We start from the raw sequence: 15441 nt of genomic DNA on the forward strand, positions 1-15441 counted from the left end.
TCTTTTTGCCTTCCTGTATTTGCCCTCAAGCACCATTCGCACTGCCTTTTTTTGCAAAGAATCCCTTTTGTTTCGCCCGCACTTGATAAACACTCTAATCAAATACATTCAGAACAGAAACTAATCCGAACTTTTCCTTCCACCCACGCTAATTATCGTTCTCACTCATTCTTTCCTTTAAATTTTATTACTGTAAGCACCAACGAGACCACGATGATAACAGCATCCAAGACACACTGCCCACTATTTTTGGTGCATTTGTAACATAACATTACCACGTTTTGTCAGTGAATAAAGAAGCCGGGAAAATTAGCCAGATTTATACCTCTTGTCAGTGTGTCAGTTGCACGATGCGAACGATCGTTGAAAGAAAAGGCATGTTCCACTCAAGTTTCTCCTTCATATCACGATCAGAAGCTTGGCTTCTCGAACTGCCAATTTTTTCAATCATTCTTGCTTCATTAGAACCATGCAGATGAAGCCCCATGGATACAAACAGGGTTTTCCGCACAAAGAGCCTTTAGAAATGAGGTCATATAGACATTTACCATATTTTTTTTTTCAATCAAAAGAACAAACAAGGTAAAAGTAAATCAGAGGCAATTTCGGAGTGAGACAGGATTGCCCTGTATTTGCGATTTTGTCCAAGTTTCGAATTGAAAACGAAATACATTCGTTTCTAAAAATAGACTATGCCTTGGGGCTCCAGACTGACAAGGAAACGAAAGCCCGTTTTACTCCAAGTGAAACCCGGGAACAACAACTTCACATTCAGGAAAACTACCAGAGCATGAAGTGGTCCAAATTGAATTATAATTTCGTTCACGGTTAGACTCGACTCGTTTCAAGCCTCCGAAAAAATGATCTGGTACTCTCAAGCGTTCCAATTTTGGGAGTCGCCGTATTCTGGTCCACAAAAGCTGTTCCAGGTGGAGGGAGGCAAGTTCTTTGACGCTCACCAATAAAGAAATCACTCAATGACGAAGCATCATCCATCCATTCTGCTCGTGAAGGGCGAATAGGGTGGTTCATTTCAAGGCGAGACTCCTCACACTCGCTCGCTCCACGGGTCGCCCACTCACCATCTGATCCCATCAAGGAGGGAATGAAAATGCTTTCAAACTTTCCGTCCCACAGGATTTATGGAAGCCGTCTCATTTGCATTTATGATACAAGAGATGCCCGGGACTCATCATGTCCTCACTTGCACCCGCTTGCAATGCATACATAGAGCTTCTGCAAATTTTGTGCAACATGGCCAACCAACATGGCACTTTCAAGTCCGAGCATACCTATATCCGTTCGTAGAGGAACATACCTACGTACATACGTAGAGTATAGTAGTATGTACAGAGTGCGAGAACAACCATTGCCTCAAAACTCGAAACGACGACGCGTGAGCGCTACGTTAGAAAACAACCTTGGCTGAGCGTCCTCGTTTCAGCCTCATCTTAGTAGGAGGGAGGCTGCGGTCGTTGGGCTGTCAAGCGGTGGAACCACTCTCAACAGAGCAGGAAATATATGACAATGGGTTTAGTTAGTCTTCTCCGGGGAGGCAACCTGGGCACACACGGACCAACATTTCGGGAGGAAGATCCATCTCGGGACGGGAAACTCCCATTGGAACACTGTTGTCGTCGTCGTCCGTCGTCGTTGTTGTTCTTGATGTTGTCTCGTTTGGAACAAGAACAAAGTGAGCAGAAGTCGAAGAAAGACGGAGAAAAACGATATTGTTTTTCCACTTGCTAGTTGCATCGCTCACAGATAAAGGCAAACTTGAAACTCGTCAAGTTCCAAAACTTTGGGGGGGGAAACTCGTGTCAAGCTGTCTTCCACCAGGGTGAGGAGGAGGCAAGACAAACAAGCACTTTGGCATTCCAATGCTTCACGCCTCAAGTGGACCAAGAATAGGGTAACAAATTTCGTGTGCCAGTGAGGTGTCGCAAAAGTCTGTTACCTTCGGGATCTCTGGCATTCAAGTCAAGAACGAAGAATGTGACGAACTGCACTTGGGTATTCCAAACACATCTTGTTCCCCTCCTCGTCGAATCTGTGCCAGATCTCGTTCTATCTGAACTGCATTGTACGCGTTCTCCAAGGGCTCCCTAGAAGCATTCAGAATAAAAACAGTTTAGGAAACCATTTCAAGGCCCAACGATAAACAACGCGGTTCACGTTTTCAACTGTGCAATCCTCCATGGTGAAACGATCACGTTGAATGAGCATCTTGAACGTTTGGAACAACTGGGACTTCTCAAGGTTTCTCGCTTTCCGTCCACGAGGTGAACCATTTCGAAGAGATTTTCAATAGAAATTCAAACAAGAACAGGGTTTGGGAAGCAAGTTCTGGGAGGAAAAACTTTGATCCAGCCGATGAAAGGACATTTCTATTCAGCTCAAGCCGATTATAAGCTATTCCAATCAAGCCTCGTCTTGCGAGTGATTGACTGCGAAACGAGGAGAGATTCAAGATTCGGATTGATCCCATTCCTCAATTTTTCGATTGCCTCCTGCAAATCTTCCAACTTCCGATTGAAACGAAAGGAAAGCTCGTGGAAAAGCTCGGATTGAGTCCGATTCTTGGCCTATTCTCGGCTTTGTTTCCCACCAAACATAATTTATGACCAAAACTAATGGTCATGGTCCTATATTCCTTGTCCTCTTCCTTCTCGACTCATTTCGGTTCCACAGATCCTCTGCAGAGCCTTCTTTCCACTCTCTTTGCCTTTCTTTCATCAGGGAACGTCAAACTAAAAAAACATTGGGGCGGACGATGAATTAGATTCCAAGAGAGGACGGCAATTCTCCTGATCCATCTCTTCCCCACTGTCTACCCATTTCTTCACTGAGTCCGAGTCCGGGATATGTTCAACGTGGCCTCATCAATTATATCTGACCGACCGCACGAATACAGCATACGAAAACAATATATTAACCTTGGCTGAAGGACGAAATCGGGTGAAAACCCGAGTCTGTACTTTTCAAAAAAGATACTCCCAAGAATACCAAGTATCAATGCTAATGGTTGGAGGAAACAGCCCTAAGCCCGTAATTGAGACCGTCAATAGCCTCGTTGTGTAAAGTGGAGGAGAGAGGAAGCTAGCATGAAAGGCATCCTGAAAGCAAAAGAAGTTTCAGGATAAGGAAATGGAATCTCTCTCCAGGGCCTCGATCTCATTCTAAAGAGAAGAGCGATCTGATCTTTTCATTTTTCCTCCACTTCCTGGGATGAAAACGTGGTGCAAAAAACGAGACAAGTTGAGCCGATACTGATCAATGGGACAACTTCTAGCACCTAGATGCAAAAAACAAACTTATTCAAATTCGAACGATTCTAATACAAGGCCCATCAGAGAGTGACGGGAAAGTCATTAGTTGAAGTGTGAAACAATCACTTGGATACTTTGTTTGAGGAAACGAGATTCTAGACAGTCGCTAATGAAGATGCTCTCATATTGAGAAAAGAAGATTATCCCTAATGGAAAGTTTCCTCATGTCTGGGAGACCCGTGTGTCTGCATTTCCAGGAAAACGAACCCAGCTTGAAAGTTCGGGCAAAAGTTTTGAAATTGAACCCACATTTGGGCTCGTGAGAGGAAAAAAATAAATTAGACTTCACTCGTCCGTTTGGACGAAGGCATGTCTAAGACTTGAGACTCCAATTTATTGGTCTTCCCTAAAAAAATCTACGACAACCACAAGGACAATGGATAACAATACCCAATGCGTGATACTCGTCCTTTTGGAGATGGGGTTGTCATTTTCCGGGATTGTCTGCAACCTCTTAGTGGTGACGACCCTACGTCAGGAGGAATCTTTGAACGCCTCCACCATGAACTTTCTACTCTTGAATTTGTGCTTTTCCAACTTATTGATTTCGTTTTTGGTGAAGCCTATCAGCGCTATTTATGTGGGATATGCTATATCAACAGGTGAATGGCAAGTGGGTCTGGCCTTTTGCACCTTATACACCTTCACATACCGGACAACGTGGTGCATCTTTCCCTTCTCTTTGGTGGCCATGTGTTGGTGTAAGCTTCTGAACCAGTGTAAGTGTGGATTCTGTGGCATCTTGTGCTGTTCAAGAAAGGGCCTACGACGTTCCAAATCTTCCTCATATGCCATCAATGGAATGAATGACTTCCAGCAAAATGGCAATGGCACTTATACAGCAAATGGTCGACGAGAGGAAATGCTTTCCCTGAGTATCACCCATTACTCGCATCGGGATGGCTTGTCCCCGATGCCTTCGCCAGGACCGCCTTCGGCCCCAATAACAGAATACACGCTTCAATATCGACCAAATCGGCAATTCACGAGCTCCAGTCTGATGCTAATGGCTACTAATACCACCACCACCATCAGCACCACACGCGGCGACTCAACTTCAACCCCAACCCCATCCACCATCACCGAGACCCATTGCCATCAAAACTCTGTTATTACAAACGCTGCAAATCATGAAGATGAGACCACCGAGCTCATGGCTCAAAGTCTGGCCGTGGCAGCCATGCCAATGATCAAGAAGAAGCACAAACGAACTATGGAAGAGGGACCGACTGCCAGGCAAAAGGTTTTGGTTGCCTTCATTTGGCTCGGATCAGCGTTTTTTGGAGTTACCACTTGCTTCCCCGACAAAGTCTTTGGCGTTGAGATCAGCCAACAAATTCTCCAGGACCAGTTACGGACCATTGCCCCAAGCTTGGGCACACCCCGTGGAATGGATCTGACTTACTGCACTGTCAAAACTGGCGTGAACGACATTTTAGATTATATTGCTTTGGTGGTGGCCCTGATATTGCCACTCATTATTGGACCTGGCCTCGTGGGAGTCTTTCAAGTAAGTGCTTCTAAAACTAGCCATGTGGGTGATAGGCGCCAAGGAATTCCATTTTTTAGGCTTCCTTCATCAAATCTCGGTTCAAAGTGCATCCCAACGCTAAAGAAAGTATGCATCTTACTTGATTATGTAAATAAGGCACCAATTTACTATACGATGGGAGCTCGTGTAATTCTGGCAAATGAAGCGACAGGGTTTGTGCAATAGAGCCTCAAGCGACTTTGCCGAGATTGCAATCGTACCTCCCAAACCTGCATACGATCGTTCTTTCTCCTCCAGCCTGGCAAGATTGAACAAAGAGACAGCTCATTGGCTGAAAAAGGGGCTCAAGTACAAAGAAAAGTTGCCCAATGCCACTGGCGAGGGAGCTTCTCCGTCGCCCAACGATGCAATATCTTGGTCGTGCTACTATCAGTAAGAACGCGGCATTATGCGAAAAGTTTGTATTTTATAGCAAGTGCCATCCCTTGCCGACCACCATTGAGCCCCCCCCCCCTCCCTTGCAGAACCTGATTTTTGCCAAGAGACGTAAAAATGCTCGTTGAATCAGGATATTGCTCACGCCAACGCCTCCGGAATGGGTCTTCCAATTTCCAACAAAGATATGGAGGTCTGGCCAACCAATCCCGCTTTTTATGTCCCCTCCAAACGTACCCCAGTAATGCCAATTGTGATGGCCATGTATCTCTGTGCCAAGTATGGTGGTTCCTTCAAAGGGCACGTCTAACTTCTCACCTCTTCCTTCGCTTTCAGTTGATATTCGCCGTCTTTGGCCGGTTCTTCTGCCAATCCAGTCACCTTTCACAAATGGACTTGGGGGTGGCCAACAATCAAAACTCGTTTTTCCACAAGAAGGAAACCCCCGGCCTCTTCGCAGGTTGGGGCATTATCATTGGTTTCACTCTGGTCTTTGCTCTTACCTATACGTTGCACATGTACGTAGCCGATGTCTACATTCACGACCATTTTGTTTTCCTATTGGTCAAGTATTGCTTGGGCTTTGTGTTTGTGATCCTGGTCCCGGTCATTACTCTCTGTCTCGAAAAGGAGATCCGACACGGCATCACTTCAGTCTTTGGAAGTGCTGTGTTGTGTCTTCAAGATATTTCCGAAACCGATAACGAGGATCAAATTCAAGTGGCGATCACTGAGCCATGAAATTTCATTGTCACCATTTCACCACCTTGCTTACTGCTCAAGGAGACACAACGGGGAGTAAAATTGGAACCGGCTGCTCTAAGGGTGGTTTTCAATTTCAGCTGATTATCTCGAGCCAAAAACATCCATTGAGATGCTAGAATGTAGTGTAGTGGAATTCAAAACGTGTATTCATATTTTCGTGACAATAAAGGTTTTACCATGGAGCCTCCCACTTCAAGGCGTTATTGTTCCGTTTGTTCTCATGAGAGTTGTTGTGTTCTCAAAAGAGTGTAAGAGAAAAAGAAATGGCCTAATAAAAGTGAAGGACCCTTAGCCATTGTTTTGTAACAAGAAGAGACCTACTGGACAAGATAAATGCAAAGACCTTCCTTAATTGAGTTTTTTGTATTTCCCTTGGGAGTGGTACTCGGTCCCGGGAAGATGGAAAAGAACAAAGAGAAGGTTTCCACAATCCAGAGGAACGAGTCTTGAAATTTTCTTAAAGTCTTCCAATAGCTCTCGTCTTCTATATTGTACATTAAAAGTGCACAAGTGCCCCATAAAAAGTGTCTGTAACGCACCTGATAAGATATGATAAAGAAAAACGATCCCCCCCCCCACTCTTTGTTCTGAGTGGGGTCTCATCTCTGAAAGGAGCTACACTGTAACCAATCACAGGCCCCATCTTGTCTGAACAGAAATGAATGGAGAGCTTCGTTTCTCAGAATTGGATGTTACTCCTCTACCCATCTATTCGGCCAGGGTCAGTCTTTTATGGTTGATCGGGCTCAGATTTGTGGCCGCCCTTTTGGAGCTCAGTGTGGCGGGGAAGAAAGTCTGCAGGAACCTGGAAGGAATCAGGAGACAGAGAGCCATTAAATGCCATATCTTACGGACCAGTTCCGCCATTGAGAAGAAAGAGAGAAATTGCGCACATTAAGGACCTTAAGAGACGATTTTTCTCGGCTTCAAGAGACCATAAATTGTCTCCAGTTTCATTGCGATTGCGCCCTGATGTGATGGTTTGCAGCACTCTGGCCCGGCTCTTCCAATGCATTTTGAAGTCTCCATCAACATGAATGGGTTTACTTTTACGGTTGCGGTAGGTAGACGTTGCAAATGCTTGAAAGTAGGCATTCGGTCCCATCGTTAAACTAAATGGAGATTGGGTCGAAAGCGCTCATATCTTCATTTATTTCTCTTCGCATTAATTATTTTTAACCAATTATTTTTATAAGAAGGTTATCATGGCAGCTCATGTCTCGCCTTTGTCCCGTCTTTATGTTTAAGTCTTGACGCTTTACACTGATGGTATAGACTATAAAGTATATTCGAACGTGTGAGGAATCATTATTCATAAAATGATTAATACTCTCGCTAAAAGGTTTTTGGCACCTTGATGCCAGGCGCTGGAATGCTATCATATTTGATAGATGGTTGCATGGTAACCACACTTAGGCCTGAAGGATCGCACCAAGTTATGGGCCAAGTTCCGCAAAGCCCCACCATCATTCCGTTCTCAAAGGCAGTCTTCTTGGGAAAAGCGATCGTCAAAATGGCCAAAAACACAAGCAAGTTACCTCTCTCGGAAATGGAGATTGGAAATGGTCCAAAGGAGAGATAAGCAACTATAGGAAATGCACCATTTTTCGGGTCTAGCTTGGCACAAGATTTTATTCAAGCGCAATCTTATGAAGGCCACTCTCCTTTACTTTATGACACTGCGTTCTGTTGAAATGGAGGAGGCGATGCATAATCCGTCTTGTTTTGGAAAAGGGCCTCTGCAATGGATGAAAAAGCTCAGGCTCCAAAAGAAACCGAGTATCCTGGTGGCCATTGAGCTCAAACAATCGAGATAGAAATGGACAATCCCTTGTGGACGAACATGGCACACAATGAGAACCCGAACAAGCAAAAGGGATAGCGATGTGGTGGCAACCAACTAACGAGCCAGTATGCACTAAAATGCCCTTCAGAGATATATGGATGTGTTGTTTGCCCCTTGCACACATTCAGTATTAAACTACAAATACCAGACCCATAATCCCATCCCCACAAATACTTCTAATGGTGAATCCGACGCCGTGCACCTCCAAGAGGCAAATCAAACGATAATCTCCCAACAAGATTGTTCCATGTTGTTACCCCTCTTGCAATAGATTAGATTCAATCGCATTTATTGGAGCTACAATGGCTTTGGACCTCAGCTCACGCCATATGTTCCCTCGCACAAGGCCCACCTCGCTCGGCCAGGATTGAAGTCCAAGGCAAGGCCGCCCGTTTGGCTTAATTAGCGAAAATCGAGCTTGACAGTCGTGTTCCACTGGCAGATCTGAGGCCTCAAAAAGTTCCTATGGGACAGAAAACCCGGCCAATGAAACACTGAAATGTTTCTCACTATGTAATATGAATCCTTATTTCTCATATTGCACTTAGCGTTGGGAATGCCTCCAAGTGAGGACGCATTGAGGGTGAAGAATGGGTTACCAGCTTGATTTACAGACCAAATTTTACACGTGCTCAATCTGGCGAGCAAAAAGTCTTCGTATACCTAGAAAAAGAGCAAAGGTCGTTGGACGGGTTCCGGACGAGAGATCTAGGGGGATTAATGCATTCCAGACATGAAAATGAGAGAGCGCAAAAAAAGAACTGTCCAACACATGCCAAGCGTGGCTCTTTCCCCTCGCTGGCTTGTTTTATGGAACCTCGCTGGGAAATGCCAGAAATATTTAGCCTTTAGAATTTGCCTTTCGCCCCACTATAAATGCACTCCGTCCTTTCCTTTTAATTAACAAGTACTAGTTCCAACTCTGTGATCTCCTCTCGAGAGCATTGGAAGTAAAAATTCTTTCTCTGCACCCTCTCTTTAGCCCTTCTTTCAAAGTCTGAATCAATCTGGCACACGCTGATCAGGACAAAAGATAGAGTAGAGAGAGAGAGTGTGATTGAGCTAGAGGCTTGAGCCCTGGTCAAAAAGTACTGGGGTCCTCTTTTTCATAAAAGATTGAGAGTGGAACCAAGCAACCGTACACGTACAACGTAATCCACTTGGGTCATACTCTCCTCCCAATTCCCAAGGATGATCCTGTGCAAGCGCAGCACTAAAATCCCTCTTTGATCCCGTTGTTCTTTGGGCCAAAAGTAGATTGGAACCCGAGTGAACGTCAAGATTATTTGATCGTTGGAAGCGTCCAAGTCCCAATATCATCAAGGAACTAGCGATATCAGTGATAGAAGACTAATGACATCAAAAGATGGTCGTTCTTGAACACTTCCAGACCATCAATAACACAGCTGACAATGAACTTGGGTCTGTAAGGAACTTGGAACACATACCAACATTATTTTGGATCAACGCCACCAGAAAGGTCAGGATAATGCTACGCTTGTCTGCAAGGCTAACTAAACAGAAAACCATAAAAGCTACATATATCACATTCACCACAAAAAACTTATTGTGCATTCAAATTGAAAATTAGTAATACAATTGGTTGCAGGAAAGCTCATGTGAAAGTTTAAGCTCATAAAGAAATCAAATCAGATATTGAGCGTGCCCCCCCCCCTCCCTCTTTCAAGGTTTTTTTACCTAATACTTAGCAATTAAATATAAAAATATACTTAGTTACTAACACCTAATGTAGCCTAAGTACATTCCCACTCTGCTGTCAAACGCATCTTAGTTCCACTATTGGAAATAATCTCAAGGCAGAACTGTAAATCCAGACTTTTTCTATCGCATCCAACACCAGCTGGCGTCAACGCACTTAAACGTATTGTGGGCGTGTATGATGGATGTGGAATACCTTATAGCATGCTGAACAATACCAATTGTCGAGATGAAAGAGAGATCAAGAGCACTTTGCCAAGACGTCTCGGAAAAGTTCTGTTTTCCCTTCTTTCTTTAGCTCGATCCGAGCTCCCATGTCAATGGTTGTATGTCATTCTTGACGTGCATTAATATTATTACATGGGCCTGCCTCTTGATCGTTCAACAACATGGAGTGAGAGGGACGAAGTGAAAAGCTCTCTCCAATAGGTCTCATATATGTAAAGTACGAACGTTCGTTCCAGCTCTTCACGAGAGATAGAAGCCTCAAGTACATTGCAGAAGAAGAAAACAAGAGAAGCAATGGATCTCAAGCTCGACTCAAGAAGATCCCAACCCCATCTTGTATGATGCGCGTGTATGGATTGATTCAAATGAACTAGTCAGCAGCATATACTAAACACATGCAAGGAGGAAAGTAAGTGGTGCGTTGGAAACTGGATAATCTATGATCCACTCATGCGTGAGATCCGCTCTTCCCAAGTAAAGTTTTGTGCCTTAATGAGAATGGATGAGCCCCAAAAGTCTGGGAACAACTAGAGAGCTCAGGATGAAAAGAGACTTGGCAATGTGGGTTAAAAAGAGAGAAAAAACGAAGTGGCGACTGTATAAACCATTTGAGCTTCTCGAAAGAAATCCTTGAGATATGTTTCCAGTTCAAAGCTGTGCCACTGAAGAAGTTCATCTTAATCCAAGCTTCTTCTGAAGAGGAGGAAACTAGGACCAGCACCAAACGCTTCAACACCCTCGAGATCTTGGGACCAGGGAAACGGAACCAACTTAGGAGTTTCGCGTCGCTAAAATATAAGCTATTTTTAGCCCTTCAAAATGGACCCGTGAGCCATTGTTCCAGCTTGCTAATGGAGGAAAGCGAAAGGAAAAGAGAAAAAAGAAAATAAAAGAGAGAGCGAGAGATGCCTCTTATGATAAAGAAGAAAGTAAGACAAAGACAGCATCCCCCACTTCGCCACCTTTAGAGATCAATTTGGCCTGAACTGGTGCTGGGGCAAGTCCGGACTCGAGTCCGAGTGCACTCGAATCTTTTACTCTATTTTGGAGAAATTGGCCGGACTCGAGTTTGTATAGAAAGGACTTGAGTCCGGACTTGACAAGAAAATAGTATTCATTTTTTCTTAGAATTTCGCAAGACGCGACTTTTTGCAAGACCGGACTCGAGTCTTTTGCCGACTCAAAAGCTCAAAACACTCGTCTGAACGGACACCAAAAATCGACCAACATGCATTTGTTTCCTCTCTATGCAATAGTCGCTGAAAATATGTACTGAATGTTCATAATTGTATGTAATTAAGATGCTTTGTGTGAGACGGCCGGACTAAAGCCAGAGACGCGCATTTTTTAACGATTCTTTATTGTCTTTAGAGTGTACATGAGGGCTGCAGCTTATACATGTTGGCGGGCTTTAAGAACGGTGAGAGATGTAATAATGTTCTTCCCTTTTGGGGAACGAGTAGCAATGTAAACATTGCGCTAGAGGCAATAAAACTTGCTCAGGTCTGACATCAAAAAAGAGCGTAGGAATGAGCGGAAGTCTGGAAGGAAAGAGCATTTCGGGGACTACAAATGCATTAAGCTTCGTATATTTCCCGAGAGTAATCTCAACATCACATTACAGCCGGTTCGAATCATTTGCTTCCAGTTCCACAAATCTCGCTTTCTGGTCACTTCAGGCTACAGCTTGGTAAGTCTATGCTTAGATACGTGTTTTTTTTATTTTGGATTCGATTAAAAGAGAAAAAATATTCGAATCCCTCATGTGGTTGTTGGGAGTTCGAAACTTTTCCAAAAATCTGTCTCCACTTTACTGACTGCATAAATGGGGCCTCTTTTATCAAAAGCCTAGGATGAAAATTTTGTCTGGGTATCAAGTGGTCGTCCCAAAAACCATATGTGCAAGATGGGAGAAAGGCTCTTTTTGAATCGGTGTATAATTCTTCCGAAATCCTCCAGCTTGAAATGGACTGTCGAAAGAAGAGACAAGAAACCTTTCTCTATTGGAATAAGCTGTTGGCGGAGAGTTGGGCAAAAATGGAAATTTGGATGATGCTTTCCAGCCTTGTATCATGTCGAAAGGCCGGCTCCCTCTTCAGTTACAACAACCCTTTCCAAAAGAGTTGCTTATCATTCCATTGACAAAATCTGGCCCACACCCAAGACAAAATAAAAAGCAATTCTAAATTCAGCCCTTGTTTTTGAATCATCAGTCTGTTTTTGTTTGAAATGGACCAGTAAAAGCAACCCTGAAAGGAAGGACAGACGAAAAATGGGGAGAGACTGCGGTTGTCTGGCTTTGAAAAACTCTGGACAAAATCAAGATTGGCCTGAATCCGAGTTCCAATACGAAATCCGATGTTGAACTTGTAAAATGAGGCCACCAATAATCCTATGTAACTCCCTTTGCCTATCCTCTCAACATATTTCAACTTTCAGGGCCAGAACATTTAGCTTTGAGGAAAAAAGCCAGATCCAAAAGATAAACAACGGACTACTAGAGACTATAAAGACTCAAAATAGGAGAGGAAATTTTGGATTGCCTGAACCATCTTTCATCTTTTTAAAAATTAGCATTTAATTCAACCAAAGAGTATGGCCAATTGAATTAAACTGGCCTAATTTGGGCACAAAAATTGGGATAAGGTACTCGGGAGAGGCGGTCAAATTTATGTAATGATAGGCTTCCTACGCTACACGAAATATGGTTTACGTTCTACACTTCAGAGGGCGCTTTATGAGTTTGCCTCTACCAATGACACATTGAAGTAGCAGCTGCACGATGAAAAGCAGCACAAATGTTGGGAGGTCATTGGAGCACTTTTCATAACAGTAGAGGTACTAAAAATCCAAGATATAAATCTCAATATTGGACAATAACAGTTTCTAAGGTTTCAAAAAGTTTATTGCAAAAATACGAAATTGTAAAATACAAAAAATCAGCCGCAAAACGGCTTTTTTCCTCTAAAATTAGTTTTTATGCATGTTAATGAGTGAAACTTAGACAGTTTAAAAAATACCTACATGCATGAACCATTCCTTTAATGGATAAAAGAACTGAACCTTCAATTTAATCCCTCAGCAAAGAGATATGAAGCCTCAAAAGTAGGAGTGATCTCTCAAAATTTGACGATGACGTCATCTTCCCTTCCCGCTTCAATGAGTCAATAGGGCTGATTGGGCAGATTCCTATTTATTGGCTTATAATGCGTTTGAGTTGTTTTTGAATAATTATATCAAAATGTTATGCATAATTATTGACTCATGTCATATATCGTCCGGAAAAAAGATGCTCTCATGGCATGTGGCCGGTAGCTAATTTAGCAATCTACCGTGCCTCTTCCCCATTTGTTTTGGGCAGTTTGACGTCGGAAATAAGGGACCCTATGACAACATTCGATCTGAATCTTCTCCCTTCCCTCGGTCATTGACAAAAGTTTGAACGATATAACTTAGGCCCGAGCCAAATTACAATTGAATGTGATTAAAATGACTTGCCATTCAAAACAACGATCTACATTTCTTACTTTATTAACGTGCCATGAAATGGGACTTGGAGTTACTCTAATCCGAAGCCGATCGCGCTAGAAAGTCGGTCACAGCCCCTATTTGTAGAGGTCCGTGGATGAATCAACCAATTTTGTTTGAAACCCAGTATGAGGATGTTTTACAACCTTGGCGAGCGAGCAAAACGACATCATTTATCGAAGTCGAGTTTTCCGACAGGGTTTGTGTTCTTCGAACGTCAAAATTGATTTGATTTTTTGCAACCGGAATTTCTCTTTCCCTTTGATAGGACCAATCTTGTTGGATTCTTTTGACTTTCTTCCTGTTAATCCTCTTTTGGGAGTCTAAAAGAGGAGAAGAAATCAAAAGTAGACGTTTAATAACTTTCTTCAGCTTTTCACTACAAATAAAATGACAACAAGAAAACTTTCAACCGCTTATTTAGAATTAGTTAAAAATGAACGAAAGGATATCTTTGTGGGACTTTCAAGCACTGCTCATGAATGACACGTGTAAAGATGGGTTTCAGCTTTTGTATGATCCCTTCACAATGGTAAGCTTAAGTGCCCAGAAAGTCACAATTGGGCAGTTTCTCAGACCAAGGTCAAAGCCAAACGGTCACCTGGCAAAGTCCTTGAGTAGAAGGCTGCAAGAAACACTAAGATGATGTGTTCTATATTCACTTAATTCTCAAATAAATCCTTGTTGTTGAGGTAATCTGTATTCTTACATCTGTCAAATCTGTGCTTGTTAATTTCTGAACGTAAACATTGCAATAACATTGCTTTGAAATATGACTAATTACAATCACATCTATTTTTTTTCAAACTCGTGGAATGGCAAATCTTGCTTGCAACTTTGTCGTTAGGATTTTAATTTTTTTTATTCAATTTGAAATTGATTTAAATTTGTTCTAGAGATGAGAATATCGATGCTTTAACCATATTCACATTTCCTTCATATGATTTTTGAAAAATAGCTATTTTGTGAACTCTTGGAGATGTTATGTGTTTTGTTGGAAAAGTATTCCTTGATAACTTCAAGTAAAGAAAAATTCCTGCCTCTTTGTCATCAAAAATTGCCGTGTTTTATACAGTTTAAACTGAATTTAGTATCGGTGACTCACTAAACACGCAAGAAAACAGTTCAAAAAAGACTTTGAGGAGATGATCATACAATGAATATAATTTTAAAAGGACAAGGAATAAAACATTTTGCGTTGAAAGCCGATAAATATGCGATAGTAATCTAAAAGATAGTGCTCCTTAGCGAGTCATGTGCTTGAAAATTAGTAATTGAAATACGTCAATGCCATTATTTCAAATATAATTCATTACAATTACTCCCAGGTCAAAATCTCATCAATTTACAATTGGAACTATTACATGGAAATATCAACCCAAAAGTGTCATTTTAATTGCAAGCTCAATAGCATCAAAGGCCTTTTTTCTGTGCATACGTTCCAAGATCCTGCTCCCACTCATCCAAGATCAATAAACAGGAATAAAGTTGTAGAACTGGAATTAAATCACATGATTCATGAAAGCGAAGGCCATTCGTTTGCCTTTGAAAGAGTTACAAAGGCCAGAAGGCCATTTTCTCTCCAGGTACCACGTATTGTAGACTCACCGCAAGTCCAAAGAGGATCGCCGAGAGGAAGGAGACATTTCTCAGAACCCAGCCAAGTGGAACGTGCGCCAAATTTTATGTGCCATGCAAAAGGAAAATCCACACCCACCAGCAAATCGCTTTTCCACTGCCACGTGGACCAGACATTCGCCAATGGAAGTTGAAGGATAATGAAGTGTGCCAAGATTTGGGCGAATAGAGCTGTCTAAAGGTGATTCATACTTACTGCATGAGATAAGGATGGTAAAGTTGATTCCGGCGTAAGTCATAGCTCGCTGGTCACTTTTTGGTTGGAATTTCATCCCAAGAAGCAAAAACAGCTTCGCAATTCAACCTTTGTACTATAAATGAACTTTTGAACTACCAGTCTAACATGGAAAAAATATTCGTAGGAACGTGGACGGGCATTTGGTTAGGTTTTGGTTGAACCTCCCCTTGTCACCAACATAATGCAGAGATAACATTATTGACGGTCTTGTATGTAAATTCTG

The 15441-nt window shown here is 42.5% G+C and overlaps 1 protein-coding gene and 1 long non-coding RNA gene across 3 annotated transcripts; one reads left to right on the forward strand and one right to left on the reverse strand.

Moving 5' to 3' along the window:
* Nucleotides 1-61: 61 nt before the first annotated feature.
* LOC131884483 (uncharacterized) lies at nucleotides 62-5899 on the reverse strand. Of its 2 annotated transcripts, none has more exons than XR_009373726.1 (2): nucleotides 5760-5899; nucleotides 62-2105 (listed from the first exon to the last, which is right to left on the reverse strand). It is a non-coding gene; the product is annotated as an uncharacterized LOC131884483 (long non-coding RNA). The 2 variants fall into 2 exon arrangements; XR_009373727.1 differs by lacking the exon at nucleotides 5760-5899 and adding an exon at nucleotides 5575-5714.
* On the forward strand, nucleotides 2103-6211 carry LOC131884482 (uncharacterized). Its single transcript, XM_059232283.1, has 2 exons — nucleotides 2103-4839; nucleotides 5593-6211. Exons 1-2 carry the CDS (start codon nucleotides 3706-3708, stop codon nucleotides 5995-5997), a joined length of 1539 nt encoding a protein of 512 aa, XP_059088266.1. The 5' UTR covers nucleotides 2103-3705; the 3' UTR covers nucleotides 5998-6211.
* Nucleotides 6212-15441: the final 9230 nt, after the last annotated feature.

The sequence above is a fragment of the Tigriopus californicus genome, chromosome 8 (genome assembly GCF_007210705.1).
Source record: "Tigriopus californicus strain San Diego chromosome 8, Tcal_SD_v2.1, whole genome shotgun sequence".
NCBI lineage: Eukaryota > Metazoa > Arthropoda > Copepoda > Harpacticoida > Harpacticidae > Tigriopus > Tigriopus californicus.